The 22,162-nt window shown below is 37.5% G+C and overlaps 1 protein-coding gene across 8 annotated transcripts in view; it reads right to left on the bottom strand.

Annotated features, from left to right (window-relative positions):
* The window catches only part of ANKRD27 (ankyrin repeat domain 27), a 57,220-nt gene that overhangs the window by 6,593 nt on the left and 28,465 nt on the right, over nt 1-22,162 (bottom strand). For all 8 annotated transcript variants that reach the window (XR_012837549.1, XM_075765424.1, XM_075765422.1 and 5 more), the window contains exons 12-23: nt 21,705-21,837; nt 16,613-16,705; nt 15,665-15,792; nt 14,128-14,210; nt 13,228-13,343; nt 12,343-12,435; nt 11,750-11,947; nt 11,374-11,433; nt 11,133-11,252; nt 7,439-7,483; nt 3,022-3,144; nt 1,049-1,246 (exon numbers count right to left, since the gene is read on the bottom strand). Coding sequence is in view for 7 of the 8 variants with exons in the window: in XM_075765424.1 (XP_075621539.1) it covers nt 1,049-1,246; nt 3,022-3,144; nt 7,439-7,483; nt 11,133-11,252; nt 11,374-11,433; nt 11,750-11,947; nt 12,343-12,435; nt 13,228-13,343; nt 14,128-14,210; nt 15,665-15,792; nt 16,613-16,705; nt 21,705-21,837 (1,390 nt within the window). In the remaining variant the exon portion in view is untranslated. The remainder of the gene's footprint in view (nt 1-1,048; nt 1,247-3,021; nt 3,145-7,438; nt 7,484-11,132; nt 11,253-11,373; nt 11,434-11,749; nt 11,948-12,342; nt 12,436-13,227; nt 13,344-14,127; nt 14,211-15,664; nt 15,793-16,612; nt 16,706-21,704; nt 21,838-22,162) is intronic.

The following is a 22,162-nucleotide window of genomic DNA, read 5'->3' as shown; positions in this document are numbered from 1 at the left end:
GAAAACAACTCATCTTTGCCAAAGAGATGATAACTACAAGCTCCTATTCCTATCATACTAATTTTCATATTTTACCACACACTTTTTTAAAAAAAACCTTAAGCAACTGGAAGAAAGGCCAGAAAATAAAACTGGAGGTATGTGAGAAACATACATAATCAGTAACTTAACAAACCATCAAAAACAAACCACCATAGCAACAGTATCCTTTCCCCATTCTGAACTCACCAGAACACTTGGAAGTTCTTTATGTTGTAAATATCCCATGAACTAACTTTCATTAACCTACCTACAAGTTTGAGTTGTATTCTCATTTTCTTCTTGCTTCCCTAGTGCTTTGTCTCCCCATCATCTTCACAATTCTCTTATTTTTTTTTCCTCTTGCAGTCCTCAGCTCCTTATTCTTAAAACTCTAGTTTTCCACTTTCCTGCATATTCCTGTTTGCCTGTCTGCACCTGCTTTTTCATGATCATTATTTTTCTCCTCTCATTTACTCTCCCTCCTGTATTAATATCCTCCCCTCACTAGCTCATGCTTCTCCTTCACTGCTTATGCTTCTCTGGCTTGAAGGCAGGGATGAGGTCTTCTGCTACTCTCAGGGCTCCACTTGGCTCATAATCTACTTAAATGAGTTGAAGATACAGTAAATAGTTAATACTGTGGCTACTGAAGATATCAAGTCAAGATATCAACAGATGTACACATAACCTCCTTGAACAGAATGGGCAGAGAGAAAATACATAGGAAGATTCAGCTGCACAAGGTATTTTTAAAGTGTTTGATGTGTGACTAGCTATTTGCAGCACTTTCATTAAATCGTTATTTCAGGTCATTTAGAAAGAAATGGTGCCTACTGAAACTGTTTCAGTTGAAAGATCTCTGCCCTGTCTCGAGGTTTTAGACATTCCAAGAAAAAACACAATCACCAAACTAATTTTCACTGTTACTGGTTTAGTCTTGTTGATAAATTTGTTGATAATTTCACAAAACAGCTTTTGTTGGCGGTTAAGTGTTAAATAGCTTGCATTTATGAAGAGGCTCAGTTACCTGGAAGTGACCTTTCTGGCAGGCTAGATGAAGAGGAACTGCATGTTTTGCATTCTTGGCACTGATACTGGCTCCACGTTTCAACAAGAGAGAGACAAGTTCAGAGTGTCCATGTAATGCAGCCATATGCAATGGTGTAAAACCATCTTGGTTTGAAACGTTTACTCCAAGTCCATTAGCAGAAATCCTTGCAAATTTCTGTTGAGGAAAATACACAGCAAATCTATGTAATTAATCATGCTACTTTCTGTTGACCAAAAAGCAGACAAATACCTGCTAAGTATATACAAAACAGGTAGATTGACATTATAAGAACTTCTGCTAGAGAGCCTAATTTGAGACCTTCAGGAAAAGAGTATGTAAATCAGAGCAGCTTGGTAGTATTTTTCAACAGAACAATGAGTTTTATTTTTCTCTCTTTTCTTCCAACTTGATGGCTTCATACACAGAAATCCCAGGCAAAGTATTCATGATATTAAAAAGAGGCTAAAGCAGCACCAGGTTAAGATGCAGGTAGAAATTACAGGTTTTATATAGCTGTTAGGATGTTCATACATATAGAGAGTAAGTGTAAATATTATGAGTTACTTTCATTTATACAGGCATTTATGCTCTCAGAGACAGACACTATACACCCATTTTACTGCCACATGAAGCTCAAGGTAATAAGGAAGGATAAAAACTAAAATCAGTTTTATTCATGTGGAAGTAACACTACCCAGAGAACAGACTCCCATTGGGAGGAAAGGTCAGGAAACTACCTGGAAGACAGCTTACACAGCAATACAGAACATCCCTTTTTACTCCCCTCACAAACTGTGTAGGTGCCTAACATTTACAGTGGTAGACAATCTTTCATTCTTCCCATCCTCAGCGTGCTCTTAAATGTGTGTCTACCTAATACACTGGTTAATATTAGTTAAGAAGTTCCTTCTACTTCTCATTCAGCAGGCAAGTAAATTCCACAGCGAATGCCATTCCTTCCCCTTTTACCAATAAAATGAACTTTGTGGTCACAGGCTCTGGCATCTGTAGCACATGATCTCTGTACTCAGGGTACATGGACACATGTTAGCAGAGAATAAAGCACAGTGTGAATGTGAAGCATTTAAGGACAACTGGCACACTGTTAGCCTGCACAAAATAAACCTAAGGTTTTTGTCTCAGTTAAGTAATACAGATACTGTTACCTCAAAGCAGCCAATACACTGAAAATTTATACTTTGGTTTATTTTGCAATGACTTATCCAGTTATGTATACCTTGAGACACAGTAATACATTTTCTTTCTGAAAGGCAAGTAATTGGTTTTCTATTTCCAATAAGCTGGGATTATTACTTTTTTTTTTTTTTTTAAAAAAGCATATTGCAAAGCCTGATTCTTCTCTACAGTCCATGATTAATAAGGGGAAAGGAAATCTTTGCAATTGAAAAGAAAGTCTTTGCAATTATATTTAATCTCTGAAGAGGTTTTAGACATATCTTGTATGAAAGATGTCATGCAATTTAAAAAAGACTTTATCAGCATTACATTGATTATCAGATTAGCAGGTATTTCTTGCTAAACTGATTACTAACAGATAAGTAGATACTCTGTGACAGGAATGTAAACTATAAAAGAGAACCAGGAGAAACTGAGGCTTAGAAAAAGATTTTTTTCCTATTTATTCAGAGTTGTCCAAACCTTAATGACAGCAGTCTACCTATTCTAAAAGCAAACTGCAAAGTTTTTTCACTTCATTAGACATTGAGCAAGTCTTTCAACGCTGTTCCTGTATCCAAAATTTTCTACAGTTCAATGAAAAAGAGAACAATTTCAAGACATCATATGAACTCTGTGAAGTTCTGTATATATTTAACTGACTTTTAGACAGAGATACAGAGGTGTTGGGCAACATGAACACTACTTCCCTAGAGCTAGAAGTTACATTACAAGAATAGAAATTATTCTTTTTACAGAATAAATGTTCCAACCTTTTGTGCTGGCCCACATTTTGAGCACTGGCATAACGGATGACAGAATTCCGGTTTTGATGTACTGACTGTGTCGTCCTCATCTTCTAAGTCTTCTTCCATCCATTCCAAGAGATAACGTACCTGGCATAAAAAGCAAGTCCTCCTTTATGGAGTCCAAAAGTTCCATGTCTAATAAATTGTCATATGCAGACAAGTAAGATTTCACCAACATACACTTGTATCTCAGCTACCTCCTGGCATCAGCTGCCCACAGGCCAAATTAAAAAAAATCAAATGTTATTGTTGACAAAGCAGCTAGAAAGTTCACCAAGTATGGCAGTGAAGTAAATTATAAATGACTTCCTGCTGCCTAATCAAGACTTCAGTGTTCACCTATTCTCAAACCCTCCAAATCCTTTTAGCCTAGATGATTTGTGCCAGCTTATATCAATGCGAATTTTATTTCATCTTTTGCTTTAAGGAACATAAGAAGTGACAAGGATGATGACATTTAACCAATATCCAAAACTTTGCAGGGGCACTGACTTTTCTTAGGTCTGTCACTTCCCAGGAGCTTGACAGTTTCACTTTTTTCCTCCATGTACAATGCCTCGTTTTTGAGGGAGAGAGAGGTCCTTCAGTGAAGACAGTCTCAGGACTCAGAGCATTCATGTGCAATTTGCAAACAGTGACGCCTACTGCATGTTAATTTTACATTAAATTTTATACAACAACAAAAAAAAGCTGTTTAAGAAATACATTTTCACCTTGAAACTCATTAATCCGCTGTAAACTAAAGAAATCTTAGAACTAGCTGTGACTATTAAATCTCCATTATTACACCATCTGGCAATGTCAAGCCTGACATCTAGCTAGTGTATCATTCTGCGTTTGTATTATGCTCAGAGACAAGTCTTTCAGAAACTCAAGACAGAAGCAGCAATTAAATTGGCCTCATAATGCAAGGGACAATACATTAACAGTCTTTAGGTGCATGAAAACTGCTAATATCACAGCACTCAAAAGACCGGAGGAAGGTCAGGGCACTTGTGCTGTATCTCCCAGACACAGCAAGTTACAGGATTACATAGTGTGTATAAAGCTGTGATACATGTTATCCTGTGAAGGGTTTTCTTTTTACTTTTTTTTTAGCAGCTTTCAAGAGAGCTGTCAAAAGATGTATCATTGTCTTATTACCATGAAGAAAGATGAGCCCTTTGCCTCCCACTGAGCAGTGGCACGGAGCAAAATTGAGGAACCACCTTCTGCCAAAACTGAGATAGAACCTTCTTTGCTGGATTGTGGGTTGGGTTTGATGCCGCAGAACCAGACCGACCCAAGAGCTCTACAGATGCTAGTCAAGACAAGAATGGGGAGAAAGGAATTTCCTACAGGTTTCTCCCACTGTATTTACTCTCACACTTGTCAGCAAGTTCTGCTTCTAACCATTAAGGTAGCTCTGGGAAACCAAATACTCATTAATTATCTATCCAATTAAACAGATGCAGCTAGAATAAATCTTAGTAAATCTTAGGAAACTAGTAAGGGCTATATACCTGCTTCTGAATGATAACACAACTGAGATAGGAAAGGGATGTTCTTCACAGAGAATAGTACTTTCTCTGCACGTTCCACATTGTTCTCTGGAGTAAAAGGAAATCCTCCTGAAGCTTGTTTACGGAAGGCCAGATCAATGAAGATTTACTATTTACTACATTTGTTACATGTCTAAAATAAACATTACTGTCACTTCACTTCCTCCTTTCTCTGCAGACTGACCAAGATTCTCACAACTGACTTCTCCTTCTGTCACAACTCAATACCGCTGCTTTCGTTATCCAAATACACAGCTCTCAACATAACAATACCAGTGTCTCACCAAAAATCTGAACATGCTACTCCCATGCATACCTCTTTATAATTACAGTGGAATAGCTTTTTTGTTGTTGTTTTTAAGGGTTTTTTGGTCAAAAGGTTAAATGTACTTCTAAGCAAACCTGCACTGAAGCATCTCAGGGAATTGTCCATGATCTCCTTTTGCCAGTTAACTCACCATGTAAAACCTTTACATTGCAGAGTAACACATTTGCTGGAATATTTAGCAGGGCCACCTTTCTATACATATATTCCGAAAACACTGTTCCAAAATATTTCTTTCTCACTATAGACTCAAAAAATTTACCAAAGTGGGCTAAATTTTATTTTCAAAATGTAGAATTAGTTGCCATTGAGTCAGCTAATTAAATTAACTGTCATTGATTAACATCATTATCTCCAATCTAGAGCATACTTGCTTTTGAAGTTTGTGGGTGCTACGATGATGACAAAGGTTGTTTTCTGGCTTACTGAACAATCACAGCACAATATTATTTGTTTTTAATCTTCCAGTTTCATAGCACTTTTTTTTAAATGCCTCCTCTTGCAACACTCAATTGGCTGTCACAGCGGAAATCTACAACGGCACTAATGACCGTGCTGCTGCTTCTGTTCCTATGGAGACAGACCTCAGGCTGTCAGAACAAGATAAAGAGTTTTTAAATAACCATGGTTTTTAAATAGATATGCAAGCTGTAACCTTTGCCATCCAATTGGACAATTCTCTTTATAATGAACAGTTTTACATGAATTTGAGCAATGTGGAAAGTAAAGCCACAAAAATTACAGTGATTCTGTCATCTGAATGCATAGATTAGATTTCTGTGTGCTTATCACTGCTGATATCTGTTGAGCAGTGCTAGATATTAATTTTCCAGCAAATTATAGCACTATATTTAATTTTTTTTAAATATTTTCATGGTGCAGTTTAGATTTTCACGAAGTCGGTGAAAAGTTAATTGTAATACATTCATGTTTACTACTTGCCAGGAGAGTGGTAAATACCACCATTGTATATATTGCTGCTTCTTGAAATGACTTAAGGGCTGACCTGGAAATAATTACTAAGATTAAGTTACATTGTAAATGAGGATAATGATATTTACTTAACAACTGAACAGTTCTTTTTGCTATCAGTCGATAAATTATTTTGTTTCTATCATCTAACTGGAATAAAACATGAGATAATCAATATTAACATGGTATATATTTTGCCACAAATTATCTATTTTACTATGACTGTGTGACGCTTCATTAGGATCTGTAACTTCTGGTACCTATCACCTAAACAAATTTTTCAGAACATGCATCCAGCAGAAAAACCCTGCATTCTCACATGGATTCGTGATTTTGTTCTGTGAACTACAAAACAATTAAGAAATGTACAGCCTTATACATCTTTCCAAAGACAAAACTTCTAAAGATTTCTGTGTCATCTTCAATTTTTCAGTAGAATGACATTGGAAGCACCTTATTGTTCAAATTTTCAGGAATAAAAGGGCAGTAGTAATTTCACTATTTGAAGTGAAATCCAAACTACAGTAAAGTTGTATTGCCTTGAGATAACTTCTCTGTACTGAATGGTATCACCTACATTTCTTCTCTGTATGAAATATTAATAAAAAGGTATCACAATAAACAAAATAAGACCAATTAATTTATAGTACCAATGCACAATTATTACATGGAGTAAACACACAGAAAAGAGCAGACGATATTCAAAGCATTAGAGAACCTGGCAATTTAGGAATCAAAAAGCATTTGTGGATTTAAAAATACTGTATTACTGGAATGCTTCCTAAGTAAAAAAAACCCCCAAAAAACCCCACAAAACAAAACACAAACTGTATAACCCATCATTCAATTTCCAGAACTGGTGCACAGCACTGCCACTTGAGCATGTGCATCAATGCACATATGGGAAAAGATACGATGTACTTCTGTAACATAGGAACAAGCAACTTAGAACAACACTTTCTATTGGATTTGCTGTCAAAAACCAGGTTTACCTGAAAACTCATCTGTTTTGCCTTTTTTGTTTGTTTTGTGCTGACTGCATATCCAATCCAATATTGTGACCTCAGTATACACATCTTTTTACAGTTCTGCAATGCACCATGCTCCCCATCTAACAACAGCATTTGATAGCGCAGCTTGAGCACCTGCAAGCAAATAAATTGCTCTTTCCCACAGTATTTCTTTTCAACATGCCTGCCTTGAATGTTGCTCTTCCCAAGTTCTTTGCATCTCCTAGAGGTGGCTATGCATACATTCTTAAATGATAGGCCTTCACAAAGGAATTATTCAATTTAAAGTAATTTATTTGGTGCAACAGGTCACAGAAATGTCAAAATAAGGGCCACTGAAGCACTGTAGGTATAATAATTTCAGGATGTGGAGTGAATATTCTTTGAGAAAATGAGCTGAATTTGATTAATTGTTGCTGAAGGAAGGTATTACCCAAAACATTCTTCCCTAAATATAATTTACAAATAAATTCCTCAATTTGAATGAGGTAAATTGGAATTCAATAATATTCAACAGCCATGCTAAGACTCACCATTTCCAGATCTCCATCAGCAACTGCTCTGAGGAGTTTTTCCACCTATGTATGAAGAAAATTTATTTGCTTTGTTAGTATTGGTATTAAGCTGTACACAGAAAATCCTGTGTCCTTCACTAACCTCCTAAAGCTCATGTGGCAGGATTGCTGCTGGCCCATGTCATATTTGTTGATAAAGTTTTAAAGGAAAAACCTTCTTCCTTTATGAAACAAAAGCTGTGCAAGGCCTGTGGCTATTTGATGGTCTCTGACTTGCTTAATGATAAACAGTACTTACCTAAATAGAGGACATGCAGTCCACACATAAGCAAAGCCATGTAAGCTGATAACGCATTATTATGCCACTTCAGCAGCAGCTGACTATGCATTTCTGTTGTGAACCTAACACTAAAAATCCCTACTCAAGACAAATTTCTATCCTGACAAACACTAGTACTGTTTGGCCTCTTGCTGAGCTACTATAAGCTACCAGAAGCACAAAGAATGGCAGGTTTTATTGTGCGACTTGAGAAACAACAGTTTAAGATGAAAAAGATGCTTTCCAATTGTTCACTTCACATTTGCAGATTATCTGTTTATTCCTAGTTAAAAAATAAACATGTACAAATCTAACCTGACTGTAAGTATGAAATTTGTGTTCTTACTTAAAATCTGAAAAGATACAAATATCAAAGGGTATGCATTAGCAAAAGCCAGGTCTCTTCAACTCAGATAGTTATTCCAGGGACCAGCAGTAGACCAATGAAGTATGTACATGCTCATGGCCAGCTAATGCCTGAGCACAACTGCTTGAATGTGTTTATGAACTCTGGGGGGGGGGAAAGAGGCAAGTGGGGGAAGAAGAGATGGAAGGTGCTCTGCAGCACACCGATGCCATTCCCCTGATCCCTCCGATTGCTTGTGAAAGCAGGAGAATGAGATGTACTTGCCTCCCCGCTTCTCCTCTGATTCTCTACTCTCAAATGAAGGAGTTGAGATCTAAGCTTATAAAAATGGGATAGGTGCCAGTAAAAGAGCAGGGAGAGTCCATTAATACTATCAATAAGCAACTTGTCCAGCCTCTGCAGATTGTTGAAGGATCATTTAATAAGCTTTGTGAAAGTCTGTTTCAGTATTATAGGAAATTATGCTCCTGCTGTGCCATCATCACCAAAGATGCTGCTGTGTAAACAAAGTTGTTTCAATGTTAAACATCTTGCAAGTTGAAGATGTCACGGAGTAACAGCTACAGTCACGTTTCAATCTTTATCTAGAAATGATCACCTTGCTGACTGTGACAGTAGCGTTTGGTAAAGCAAACAAGGAAGAATGAGACTAAAATGGAGTTGTGTTTTACTGGTCTGATCTCCTTCTTCAGGGTTTTAGCAGAAGAATGGGACACATCTACAGGTGAAAGATCAGAGGTTAGATTATATCTCTCCATCCATTTTTATCTCTTTTTAGGAAAGTTGCTAAGTTTTATTTTATTACTACCTAACACAAGGTGAAGCTCCTTGAAGTCATGCACTAGGTGCTCAAGTCAGGATTCCTCTTGCCTAACTTTGAATGACTAGAAGTTAGCTGTCTAAACCTAAGCCAGTCCTTTAAACTCCCTCTCTGCTAGCTACAGAACAGAATGCAGTCAACAAATGACACTCAAGTGCAACTCAGGCCAAACTAAGCATGTCCGAGATTAATTCTTCTATGGAGGTACCGATTTCTCTCCACTGACTAAGGAGGAAAAATAGATGCCTAAAGTTAAGACAACTGCCTTTCAGACATCTGAATTTAGGTAAGCTGAATCCCAATCTCTACACATATACATCTAAAATTGACTATATATACTAGGGAGATATGTGCCTCCCATAAATTTCCCCTACTTGTATAGAGGAATGTCGCTGGAGAATGTAAAGGTCTGGATGACTTTCAGAAGCCTTCCATCTCTTATCACATACAAGATGCCTAACAGTAATAGCAAGTGACCCCCAAGCTCTGATAATTTCTTTCCAAAAATAACAACTTCCTTACAGTTCTAAAAACTGCCTCAGGCCCTAGCAGTGGAGAAGCATACAACATCTGTTAGGCAGCTTATAGATAATTTATTAAGAGTACTTAGGGCAAAATGTCTGTTACATGCATTTCCTCATCTTTCCAGTTTGCTTTCTCAGTCCTCCATGGAACAGAAGTACCTTACTTTAAATGTAAAAATAGATGAAAGAAATCTACTGCAATTCACTCACATGCTCAGTTTTTCTGTTGCTGAACAAAAATTGTGCAAGTAGTTATTAGTTCCATCAGAGGAAGCTCCAAATTTACTTGCCTGGCTCTTTCACTCTTTCTTTTCTAAGTTGTAAACAAGCCACATACAAGACATACACCATGACTGGCTCATTTAAGCAAAGAGTTTAATCCACCAGCAGCATTGATTAATAATGATCTAACTGCATCCCCTTAATCCATGCTCTAACCTTGATGTCTGGAAAACGGACCTTATCAGCTTCCCATTGCTTCCCGTGGTGTTCCCTTCACGGAGCTCTCTCAGATTAGGCCCTTGCCTCTTTGCTTGGTAAGAGTAAGAGCAGTGAGCCCATGTGAAACTTGGCAAACAGAAATGAACTAAAGCTGGATTACAGCAGAAGGTCATTAACCCCAAGAATCTAAGGTGTAAGCTGCTTGTAATCTTCTTCCCTGATTTGAACTGCAGTCTTAGCTCTTGGGTGTGATAAATTTGTTCCTTTAAGGAAAAATAAATCCTCAATCTATGAGGTGAACTTTTACGCACATTAGACTTTACTTAGAGTGCTTGACTCTACAAACGGGGAGATACAGTCCTACACTGAGGCTCTCTCAGACCAACTGATAATGAAGTAATACTGTCCAGTCAAACTTCACATCTTTGAGTTTCTTGAACATTTTTAGAAAACAGAAACTTCTGGCAAGAGAAGAACCTTCTAATAGCAGGAAAAGTAAGAATTTGAATATAGAGATGGCATGGAGAGAAACAAAACTACTACAGAGGTCAATTTGGAAAAAATGGAAAGGGAGGACTGGGGAAAAAATAGAGAAGCATCAGAAGGAGTGGTGATATGATAGTCTTAGGAGGGGTAAATGGAAAGCATGGATCTGAGGTCCCACATGAAAAAATTCAGAGGACGGCGTCTTGGTTGGTGTGGACAGAGCAAAATCAGCAAACACATACGATTCTATATGTGCAAGATATTTAGCCTATAGCGTACTTCTTCACATATTACAAAATTGATTTCCTATGCCTATTTTGAAAGCTTGTCTTGACATTCTAGTTTGTTAAATTGTTTGCCAGTATGCCTGTAGTAGTCTCTTTTCCCTGACAGATTTGGTAAGCTAACAATGGCGTTTAATTCCTGGACAGGACAGCAAGGTCCTTGAGGCACTGACTGCCATTTTGGAAACTCAACAAATTCTCAAATTATGTAGTTTAACTACAGTAAATCTGAACAACTACTCCAAATACGCTTTCAATTTTTCCCCAGAAATAACCAGCAGAGCAGTTGATACCATACAAAAGTAAGTGTTTAGATGCTGAGATGACAAGCACCTGAGGATCGCAGCATATAATTTTCCAAACCAGACAGGTGGCTATTCCTGAAGAAGCAGTTTAAAACAGTGTTGCAAAATATCACTCTTCTAGATTCCTTCACTTTGCTTATTGTCAAAACTTATATCTCGGTCTTACCTCTTTATAACTATTTTTTACTTCTTCTTGCCTTATATCAGTTGATGCTGATGACAGGCTTGAGACAGATGATCCTCTGCTGAAAGTTTCTGTTGACCGCTGAGGAGACCTAAGTGGTGACTTAAAGTTGGCCAAAAAAAAATCAAGAACAAAACAAAGAAAAAACAGAAAATGTTACGTATCAGATTAAGCAGGTTAAACATAAGCAAAAAAAAGTTTAGCAACTTGCACTGGTTGTTACCTCGGAAGCACTCTGTCCCCTTTCAAACGTTAGATAGTTTAATTCCATCAATGACAAAATCTGCACAAAAATATTAATAAAGGGAACCAATGTAATTCCATGTAAAAAGGAATCTGAAATGTAAATTAGCTGACAACGTAATATTAGTAACAGATCGCGACTGAGCAGATTAAAAGTACCCATTTACATGTTTATGTTCTATACCATAGACTGTATTCATGCTATTAGATTTAAAATATAACCCTTCTTCATTAAAGGCAAACATACATTTTCACTTTAATAGCACAAGACCACAAAATCCTATTAGCAGGTAAGCATCTACATCTCTGTGGAACTGTGTCAGAAAGAAATCAGGTGAGAAGATAAAGAGAAATACCTTGGAATTTAATGCACACTGTAGGGAAGTCTCTTTCATCCGGTTCTGAATCTCTGGATTTGCCCCATTTTGCAAAAGCACTTCTATGATCCCTTGATAGCCCCAACGAGCAGCTATATGGAGAGGAGTATCTCCCTTTTCATTACCAATATCTAGTCTACAGGAATGCACATCATAGTAGACTAAAGCTTTGACACACTGGAAAGAAAAGGAAAGCTATCAATAAAATATAGTATTGTCTCTCAATTCATATAATGTATGTTATAATGTTAACATATGAGGAATCCTAAAAAGGTTTTTTTCATTGCTGCTTATATCCATTGTGTAAAGGGCAGGCTTTTACGGTTCAGTGTCATTAAACAGAGTTAAATAACTCCACTAAATTTACACAATATTACTATCTTTAATGTGAATGCATAATAAAAATTGCTTTGAACTACTAAATAAAGTCCTAATTTACAGCGTTAAATAGTTAGCCTCCAAATCTTTTTTATTTACTTTTTAAAATATGTAAGTTTAGTACAAATTCACAGCACAGTTTAATTCCGTTCCATTAGAATGTCCATTTACTTTGTTACAAAATAATCACTTACATCCTCATGACCATAAGTGCAGGCTAAATGAAGTGGAGTATTTCCATTATTGTCCTGAACATCAGTGCTTGCCTTATAGTGCAACAAGAGAAGCTTAAAAGAAAAATAAAAGTAGACATTTAAGTAACTAAAAAATTAATGGACAAACAACTGTTACTCTGTAGATTCCTTCAGGTTTCCAGTATGATGAAGCACTTCATGAAAAACTAGCTACGTCTCTCCTTTTCAGATACTACCGTCTTGGCATTACAGTACTGGTTTTGCCCTACCCTAAGAACCAAATAAAAGCTGCCGCTTACATATTCAGAGTTGTCATTGAACAAATGAATCATCTACTGCAGCAAACACTGCTATACATATACTACATGATAATTTAACCTATGTTTTAAGAGCTTATGTAAGTAAAGACACAGCTCAATTTCAACATTGCTAACTGAAGAATCTCACGTATATAAAATTCAAGTACACAATAATTAATGTAGTTACACAGTCTATCCTAAACACAATGTGAAGTCATTTAATTCATTCCAATGACTGCAATGGTGGTTCTGTCTTAATCGAATGCAGAGATGTTAACAGGCTATTCAATTTGACCTATGTGTTAGAGATGTGTGTTAATAAAAGGGAAGAATTATCAAGCATGCATAGCTGTCAATTGCTTGGTTATTACAAATATCTGAAAACATTGCAGTACAGGGAAAAATAAAATATCATGCAAACTACAATGATAAAAGATCCTCAATTCTGAAAGCATACACAGTTCCAGTAAAAGCTTCTCAGAAGACCTAAATGATAGTAACAGTAGAACAGCTTAGTAAGAGTCGTGTATTTATCATTTGGGTTCAGTATTTCCTTTTATTTCCAATTAAGCTTTTTGGTGCTTACTGTAACATTTTGGTATCCCTTCTGACAGGCAAGGTGAAGTGGAGTTGAACCATGGTAATCTGTAGCATTGACAATGGCTCCTTTGGCTACTAGTAAATCCACTAATGATGTTTGCCCTTGAAAAATACGCAGACATTAAAAAAAGAAGTAAACTTTGCACAAGAACATTGCTACCTTTCAAATTCAAACACGTATTATAAACTGAGATATCCTGAATTTCTGCGTACTATGTTTCTATATACTGTATATTCACTTCCTTGGCATTTGGATTTTTTTACTGCAGATTACTCAAGGTCAAAGCTCCATAAAACAACTTCCAGCTAAAAGGAAGCTACGTTTGTATGATATGAGTAAGAAAATAATAGAAAATAAAGCCATGTCACACAAAGCACTCTTGTATTTCGATTCAAGATAATAATAAAACCAGGAAATTATTTATTAAAAAAAAAAACCTCACTAAGAAATTAATGCATCTTCTAATAAACGTAAGATCAACGGCATAACAAACATTACAAGACAGGAGATGGTACAGATCTACCATGCATAGCCAGCTGCAGGAGAGAGAAAAGATTAATTTCTCAATTTGCCAGTTGTTTAAAACAAGACTGGTTTCTGATGACACATTTTTACTTTTTTCCACACCTGAAGAAAGAACTGCTGTGGCAACCACCAAGGCAAAAGTAAACAGCCAGCAAACAATAACTTAGCCATAAGAAACTGAGCTTAAAAGAATATACAATAACTTCAGTCTGTGCCAAGATACCAGTTTCCACAGCAAATGAACAGAAAACAATTTAACGCAAAATTCACTCTTTAATGCAAAGTTGGAAAACACGCTAACACAAAGATAAGAACCCCAAAGAGTAGAAAACCCTAGTGAAGAAAACCAACATTACTCACCACAAATAGCTGCTATATGAAGTGGTGTATATCCCCGGTCATCTCGGGAAAATGGCGTGATAATGGAAGGATCATTCAGTTTCCTTGAAAACACAAGGGTTTAAAAGCAGCTCAGTTACCTACGTAGCAGTGGTAAGGAGGAGAGAAAGAGAAAAATTGCCAAAGCTGACAAGACACTGATTTTGGAACTTTTTATCCTTTTTCCCTTCACATGGACAAATTATTCTATAGAGAGTTTTATGTTTTGTTAAGAGACGTGGTTTTGTCCAAGACAGGCAAGTTAGGTTCAAGAGAAGAAACATTTCACACAATATTTACATACATACAGCCTCCATCATAAAATTGGCTGGTTCCAAGGCATTCAGTATTCTAATATTTCTTCTGCTTTTCCAAACCACACAAATGTACACACTCTACTACATCCCAAAGTGCTACCAACTTCCTCTATAACCAAAAGCAGCATACCAAGTGGAGAAGGGTGACGAGTGGCATCCCTCAGGGGTGGGTACTGGGACCAGCACTGTTCAACATCTTCGTCAGCGACATGGACAATGGGATCGAGTGCACCCTCAGCAAGTTTGCTGACGACACCAACCTGTGTGGTGTGGTCGACATGCTGGAGGGAAGGGATGCCATCCAGAGGGCCTTGACAGGCTGGAGAGGTGGGCCCGTGCAAACCGCATGAAGTTCAACAAGGCCAAGTGCAAGGTCCTGCACGTGGGTCAGCACAATCCCAAGCACAGCTATAGGCTGGGCAAGGAAGGGATTGAAAGCAGCCCCGAGGAGAAGGACTTGGGGGTATTGATTGATGAGAAGCTCAACATGAGCCGGCAGTGTGCGCTTGCAGCCCAGAAAGCCAACCGTGTCCTGGGCTGCATCAAAAGAAGCGTGACCAGCAGGTCGAGGGAGGTGATCCTGCCCCTCTACTCCGCTCTTGTGAGACCCCACCTGGAGTACTGCCTCCAGCTCTGGGGGCCCCAGTACAGGAGAGACATGGGGCTGTTGGAGTGAGTCCAGAGGGCCACGAAGCTGATCAGAGCGATGGAGCACCTCTCCTATGAGGACAGGCTGAGAGAGTTGGGATTGTTCAGCCTGGAGAAAAGAAGGCTCCGGGGAGATCTAATTGCGGCTTTCCAGTACCTGAAGGGGGCCTGCAGGAAAGATGGTGAGGGACTGTTTATCAGGGAGTGTAGTGACAGGACAAGGGGTAATGGGGTTAAGCTGAAGGAGGGTCGATTTAGATGAGATGTTAGAAAGAAATTCTTTCCTGTGAGAGTGGTGAGGCACTGGAACAGGTTGCCCAGAGAGGTTGTGGAGGCCCCATCCCTGGAAGTGTTTAAGGCCAGGTTGGATGAGGCTTTGGGCAATGTGGTCTAGTGGAGGGTGTCCCTGCCCACAGCAGGGGGGTTGGAATTAGATGATCTTTAAGGTCCCTTCCAACCCAAACCATTCTATAATTCTATACTTTCTAAAGCAAATCTTAGATGAAGACTTTTAGGTAGCTTTTTGTGTATTTGTGGAGATGAAAAGTGCTTACCCAGATACTAGCTTCTCACATTTGTCACAGTAACAGAGTGGATGACACATTTTCTGTACAGTGTCCTTATCACTGTCACCTTGACTTAGTAATCGCTCCACTTCCTCCTGATTACCTGAAGCAATATGCTACAAAAAGGCAAGAGAAGAAAGAGAATGAAGAGCCAATATAAAAAGCCTCCTTAAAAAAAAAAAAAACAAACCCACCCACCCACAAAAAAATAGAGTAATTTACTGAAGCACAAAATGAAAGGAACTGATTATAAAAGACACGTATTCAAGCATTAGAAAGCAGAAGTGAACAATGTCACAGCACAAAACCTCCTAATGGGCATTCAGTATTAAAAAGAATCTGTTCTTGGCTTACTTCACTTTCTATAAAGATTAAAACAATTCCTATTGTTCTCTTTAGACTCAGTCACGAAATTGAGCTCCCTCTGTGCAAAAACATTTCTATAAAATTACTAAGTCGCTAGCCATAAGCTGTGAACACATATAATTAGAAGCTCTGCTTCTGTCCTTGTATAGAAAAAATTCTTTTAGAATGACAATATGAGATTAACATATAATATGAAGTAGCTGTCAGGTGACCACATTTAAATTATTTCAGAAAACTTTCAATTTCAAGCACTAAAAGCTTTCAGAGACAATCAGATAGTAATACCACATCTGTGCATTAAATGGGCCAATCAATACCAGCAGCAGAAGCATTTCATCCTCGTTTGCTTCCACATTTCTCATAATGTGCTAAAATCCATAAGATTATATTAACTTGGTAACGTTTTGACATAGAAATGTACTAGATTCAAGACTTTTAGCATCTACTAAAACACATTTTGCAGTACTAATGTAATTAATATTGTATTAGATTTCAGAACACCACGGAAAAGAAGGGATATAAACGTGCAAAACATAACTATATACATATTCTGCCATAAAAGTTATCAACCTTAAATAAGCAGTCTATTGGAGTAGCAGACATCTGGGACAACAAGTTCATCCTTTGTCTTAAAAGCAGCTTGTCACACAGTCTCTCAGATTCCTGAAAATAAAATACATAGATTGATTATCTATAGGCTCATTTACAGGCAAAAGTAAAGTACCTTAACAGTGAAATTAACTTTAAAAATATTAAGCACTGTATTTACCACTTATGAATTATCAGATGCATGTAAAACCTAAATCAGTTTCACATTTAGGATTCTGAAACTTAACAGACTACACACCTGCTATTCAAAGAAATAATAAGTAGATGTTCACCAGAATATTCCTTTACTGTACTTCTCCATGAACTAACTGAGCATTAATGAAACTATGGTTGCACCATCTAGAACTGAACACAGTAAAACTAGAAAAGACGTAAAAAAGACAACAAGAACTGTAAGAGGTGCATTACAGCTTTCTTACGAGGAGAAAATAGGATTCTTCACTCTAGAAAAGATTTGACTCTGCTACAGTGGTCTCTAAAATTCGTAAGAAGTCCAAAGAAAACATGCAAAGAATGAATATCCACTATTCCTCAAAATATAAGAACTGGGGTGCCCAACAAAATCATCACACATTAGGTCTGGGGAGGGAGAGGGGAGAAGAGAAAGAAGAAACAATGTTCTCTTATTGCAGAACTCATTGCCATAGGATGTTGCAAAAATCAGAAGTATAAATGGGAGTCAAAAAGGTATTAGACAAATTCATGTAAGACATGTCTACTAGTGGCTATTAAAAAGATGACCCAGATACAACTCTGACTCCAAGACTCTGCTAAACTCCCTGCTACTTGCTGGAAAATAAAAGATTGCACCAGATGAAGCATTACTCTGTAGCAGACTCATTCATATAGTTAGTTTTCTACCGGTCACCTACTGAAATTTGGAGATTAAGCTAAGCAGACATGTAGTGCAACTCATATCAATACTTCCCATTTTTTGACAAATCTGAAGGTACACTTCAGGATGCACTAAAGAATATATATGCTTCCAAAACCAAGTGAAAATTCTCAAGTAGAGTCAGATTTTGAAATGGCAATATTGAACCTCACATGAAATAAGACAACAATCTTAAGAAAACACTAAGAAAGTAGATGGAAACACTTGCACATAGTTGATTCAGAATAATCACTGCTTATGGATGGCAGTGAATATAATTTCTTTGAATGTTATTTTTGGATAATAACTATCTCCCTAGAGATGGAAAGACTCCCACCATCCATCAAACTGAAGACCACTGCATTTAAGATAGACACCCATGTATCAGATAAACTTTGATGGTTTAGGATCTAAGCTATAGTTCTTCAATTAAGTCTGTAAAGATCAAATATAAATGAGTAAAAAAAGTCTGACTCAGCTCTTAACATTAGTAAGCCAACATGAAGTTTAAGAAACTAGTGAACTGTAAATAAACAAGATCACCTGAACACCAAAAATAAAGAGTTCAGACTTTCTAGAAATTGTCACTCAAGTTTCAAAATCAACACAGATGCCTCTCAGAAAGCTGTATAAAAAACCCCTCCATTGTACAGCAAATACTATCGTTAAAAACACATTTGTGAGGTCTAGAGATGAAAGTTCAGATCTGTACTTCACAGTAAATTGTCCATATTTAGATACATGAAGGTGGCAAATATTCACCAATCTTTTCAAACCTAAGTACTTTAGCTAAAGATACCCTAGCATATCTTTTCAGAATTACAAGGCATATAACACTAGCCTCCTTGGATAGATTCTTCAGTGTGATCAGGAATAACTTCCCTGAGAAGTATTTGATTAAAAATTTTATTAACTAGAAAAAAATGTTAAAGCTTTACTGCTGATTCAAGTTTCTGAAGTCTAATCAGAATTTCTAACGTGAACGCTCACAGACAGCTTTATACTGTCACCATAGAGAATCTAAGTAACAACTACAAGACCTACTATAGTTTTAGTACTGTTCCTTCCACACATATTTTATGAGGTGTTTCCCAAGTAGAATAATTATTTCAGAGTCACTTGAGACAGCAATCCTTATGTAGAGGTATTATCCTTTTTATTACATAAATCAGAAAAAAAGAGTCCACCCCAAGTGTGGACTATGTATCTTTGAGTGTGGAATACAGAACAGCAGAAGAATCAGGTATTGGGTGAAGTATTAAGCAAGTTTGGGCCTTCAAAGACAAAACTCATTTGTACCAGCTTTACTTGCTGGTACAGGAATTTAAAAAAAAAATTGCTTTGAATAGGACTCTCAGCTATTTTAAATCATATTATCTAGAAAATAGACATCCAAACATTAATGATCTTTAATGAAATATTTGTACCTATGAGGATGTACCTGTGTGATGACCTCTCCAAGCTGACTTTCACAAATTACAACTGATAACTTCGGGAAATTATCTCCGCTCCCTCGCCCCACACTTTGTGTTCAAGTCTTCCGTTCCTGGCTTCTCCACCTGTACTTCCTCCATGCTAACTTTGACACCCATCCATTCTTTCCATACAAGAATAAAAATGCTGCCTATTCCTGGCTGGCTCTAGCTCCCTACTTCATACTTTACTCCAACCCTCTAAACTAGAGGGTCTTACTACACATCAGCTGTGCATAGAAATGTAACTAAGGTCCAATGCTTATTAACTGGGATTCTAATTAAATATGGTTGACAAGTCCCAAAAAATAAAATGGAATTTTTTGTGCTATCAGTTACATGCTTCTCTCCGCCCAACAACCAAAATGTCTCTCCAAGACTTGCACGACCTTGGGTGAAGGGAGTTGGCAGGTGTCTCCTAAGTGCAATTTTTTTACTGACATGAGGGTGATAATATGCCCATTATCCCACAGGGTACATTAGCTCCCTGCTGAGTTTTCTTCATGTAGTTAGCTTCATTAGGGATTGAACAACAGCATTACTCAGCTGCCAGAAGCTCCATCTGAAGCCAGCTATAAAATTAAGTGTAGCCATATGAGGGGCTGTAATGAAGCCCCAGGGCACAGCAATGTTCCTGCACACTTAAATCCCACATCCCCTTCCAGCAGAATCTGGAAAAGGAAACCAGGGGGCATCAATGTGAGAGCTGCTGATGCTTTAAACAGAAAGTTGATCTCTTTTACCAGAGAATAAAGGAAATAACTGACAAGTTCATGAAGGGAAAGTAATGTTATCTGAAGTTCCTACCATGTTCCTCTACCTCATCACTATTCTTTTTCCAATTCCTAGGTAGCAAATAGCCCCTTGACAGTTTCTTCCTCTTCACTGTGTGCCACATTCTCCCTTACCCTACACGAGAGAAAAGGGGGAGGTCTAGCTCTTTCCTCTTGAGCTGTGCTAGAGGGCAAGGGGTAACCCACTTCCTCATTTTTAAGGTTCTGCTGTTTTCTATCTCAGGGTGTTGCCTGTAAGTCGCAGTGACTCCTATGAAAGGCAATGTAGAAGAACAGAGTTCTGTTGCACACTCACAGTACACACACTCAGATTAGCACTTTGGGGCTGGAGCTGATCCAGCTGAGGCATGGACAGAAACACTTCTTGCTTACTCTTATATTGGTGCAGACACTAACATAAGCACTATGAGACTGCCCTCATTTAGACTTCTCAAATATGTAGTTCATCTTTCAAGACAGATAGCTCCCAAAGATATAAAGATAGTATCTTAATGGCAGTGGCCCTTCAGTTATAACCACTTGAGGACAATCCCAGTATAAAAACCTGCTATCCTTAGGTATATAAGGAGGGATAGGACCAGGCATTTAATAGGAAACCATTTTTATTCTAGAAGTTTAAGAGCGGTATATTTTCCAGCTTGCTGGCATTGTTGTGGAAGACAACTCTACTTTGGTTCCAGTTCTCCATCCAGATCACCAGCATTGCTATTTGTATACTGATCGTTAATGATAGCCGAGTGACTGTAGGAAGCAAAATTGTTTGGCAGGTTATTTTCCTTTTAAACTAGTGTTTTTATTTTTTTAACATAATTTGATACAGCATTACAGACAAGAAATACCACAGACTCTTCACACAAAATGAAAGTGCTTTTTTTTTTTTTTTTGAGTGTACAAAACAAACCTATGTCTCACAGGTTCATGGAAAGATCCCAGAAAGAACAAAAGGCTAAAATGTTACTTTAAAGTGCTGCTTCTTTAAGATTGTGCCCCAGGTTGTCCAATCCCAAGCCCTGCACACTGAGCCATTACTCTGGCCCCTGCAATTAGATTCCAGTGCTTTACAGTTGGGCAGACTGAGACACATTGAATTCACTCTGGTTCCAATTTCACTCCTTTTGATTTCCACATCAGATCTGGAAAACCTAATTTTGCAACAGTAGAAAGTTTTACAGGAGCAGTAAGACCAGATTCCTTTACTAAATAAGCTACAAAGTTCTTAAATCATAGAAGTTTCTAAAGTCATATCAATATAATCCTTGATTGGCCTGCAGGGATTTGACCTGATTGACAGAAGGTCTAGTTGCCCAGTAGGAAATAACTCATGCATCCACAGACTTCTGCCCCTGCTATGTTAGAGATCCCGAGAGCCAAATTTGACCTTCAAACACCACTTATCATAGTCCTGCATTCCCATTAAACTATCAAATTGGTGGAACTTTAGAGTACGAAGACTTACTGAGTAATTCTAAGTTACACTGCAATTTCCATTCTGCTAGCATAGCTAAGCTTCTTAAAATTCAAGAAAAATCTGTTTAAGCTATGCCTACTTTCAAGGACTGTGTTGCTTTCGCAACCATGATAGAGTACAAACAGGAGATATTAAACTTATTGAAGACTCAGCTGTTGAAAATGTAGTGCTGTCATTTTTCCTCTAACCATATGAAGAAGCAGACTTGACATTTAATTACTTTCTCACGGAGTACACAATGGACAAGTATTGCTACAGGATTAGGACTTCATTGTAACCATTTACATCATTTTAGCATTTGTTTCAGATGTAGTTAATTCATTGCTTAAGTGCAAAAAAGGAACTCTTATTCTAGCTGTTTGTATCTAACTATTAACTCCCCTGGTGGTATACAGTCCTACAAGCTTAGTAAATACACATTTGACAGACTTCAAGAGTAGCTTACTGTTGATCTGTCAGAGAGGTTGCCTTGTCGTATGTATTCTATTGCAGCCTCAATTGAGGTTAGACAGTATCCCAATTCATCCTTCACTGAACTGCAAAGCCTGAAGTTCTTTATGTAACTCAAGTTGGCCATCCTGAAATAAAAAGTTAAAGCCATGAGCCACTAAAAATAAGACAACACTAGTCTGATGTATCTTAATACTGCAATCATGTTAGGCAATCCAGGCAAACAGTAAGTGTGAGTTAAGAAAAAGCTGCTAGAAATCTTGTTAGGTTAGCAATATTATGGGTGTTCTAAGCTTTGTAGATGGATCAGAACTCCACTTATCTCTTAATTATTCAATGAAAAGTTATTCATTGGTTATAAGGAATATGAAGGACAGGATAAGAACAGCAGCAGGAGATTGTTTCAAACATTCCAAACATGTTAATATTTCAAGCACCATAAGCATCAGTATA

Source organism: Balearica regulorum, chromosome 13, assembly GCF_011004875.1.
Source record: "Balearica regulorum gibbericeps isolate bBalReg1 chromosome 13, bBalReg1.pri, whole genome shotgun sequence".
NCBI lineage: Eukaryota > Metazoa > Chordata > Aves > Gruiformes > Gruidae > Balearica > Balearica regulorum.
Note: the sequence above shows the minus strand (reverse complement) of the source record. Positions and strands in the feature narration are given on the sequence as shown.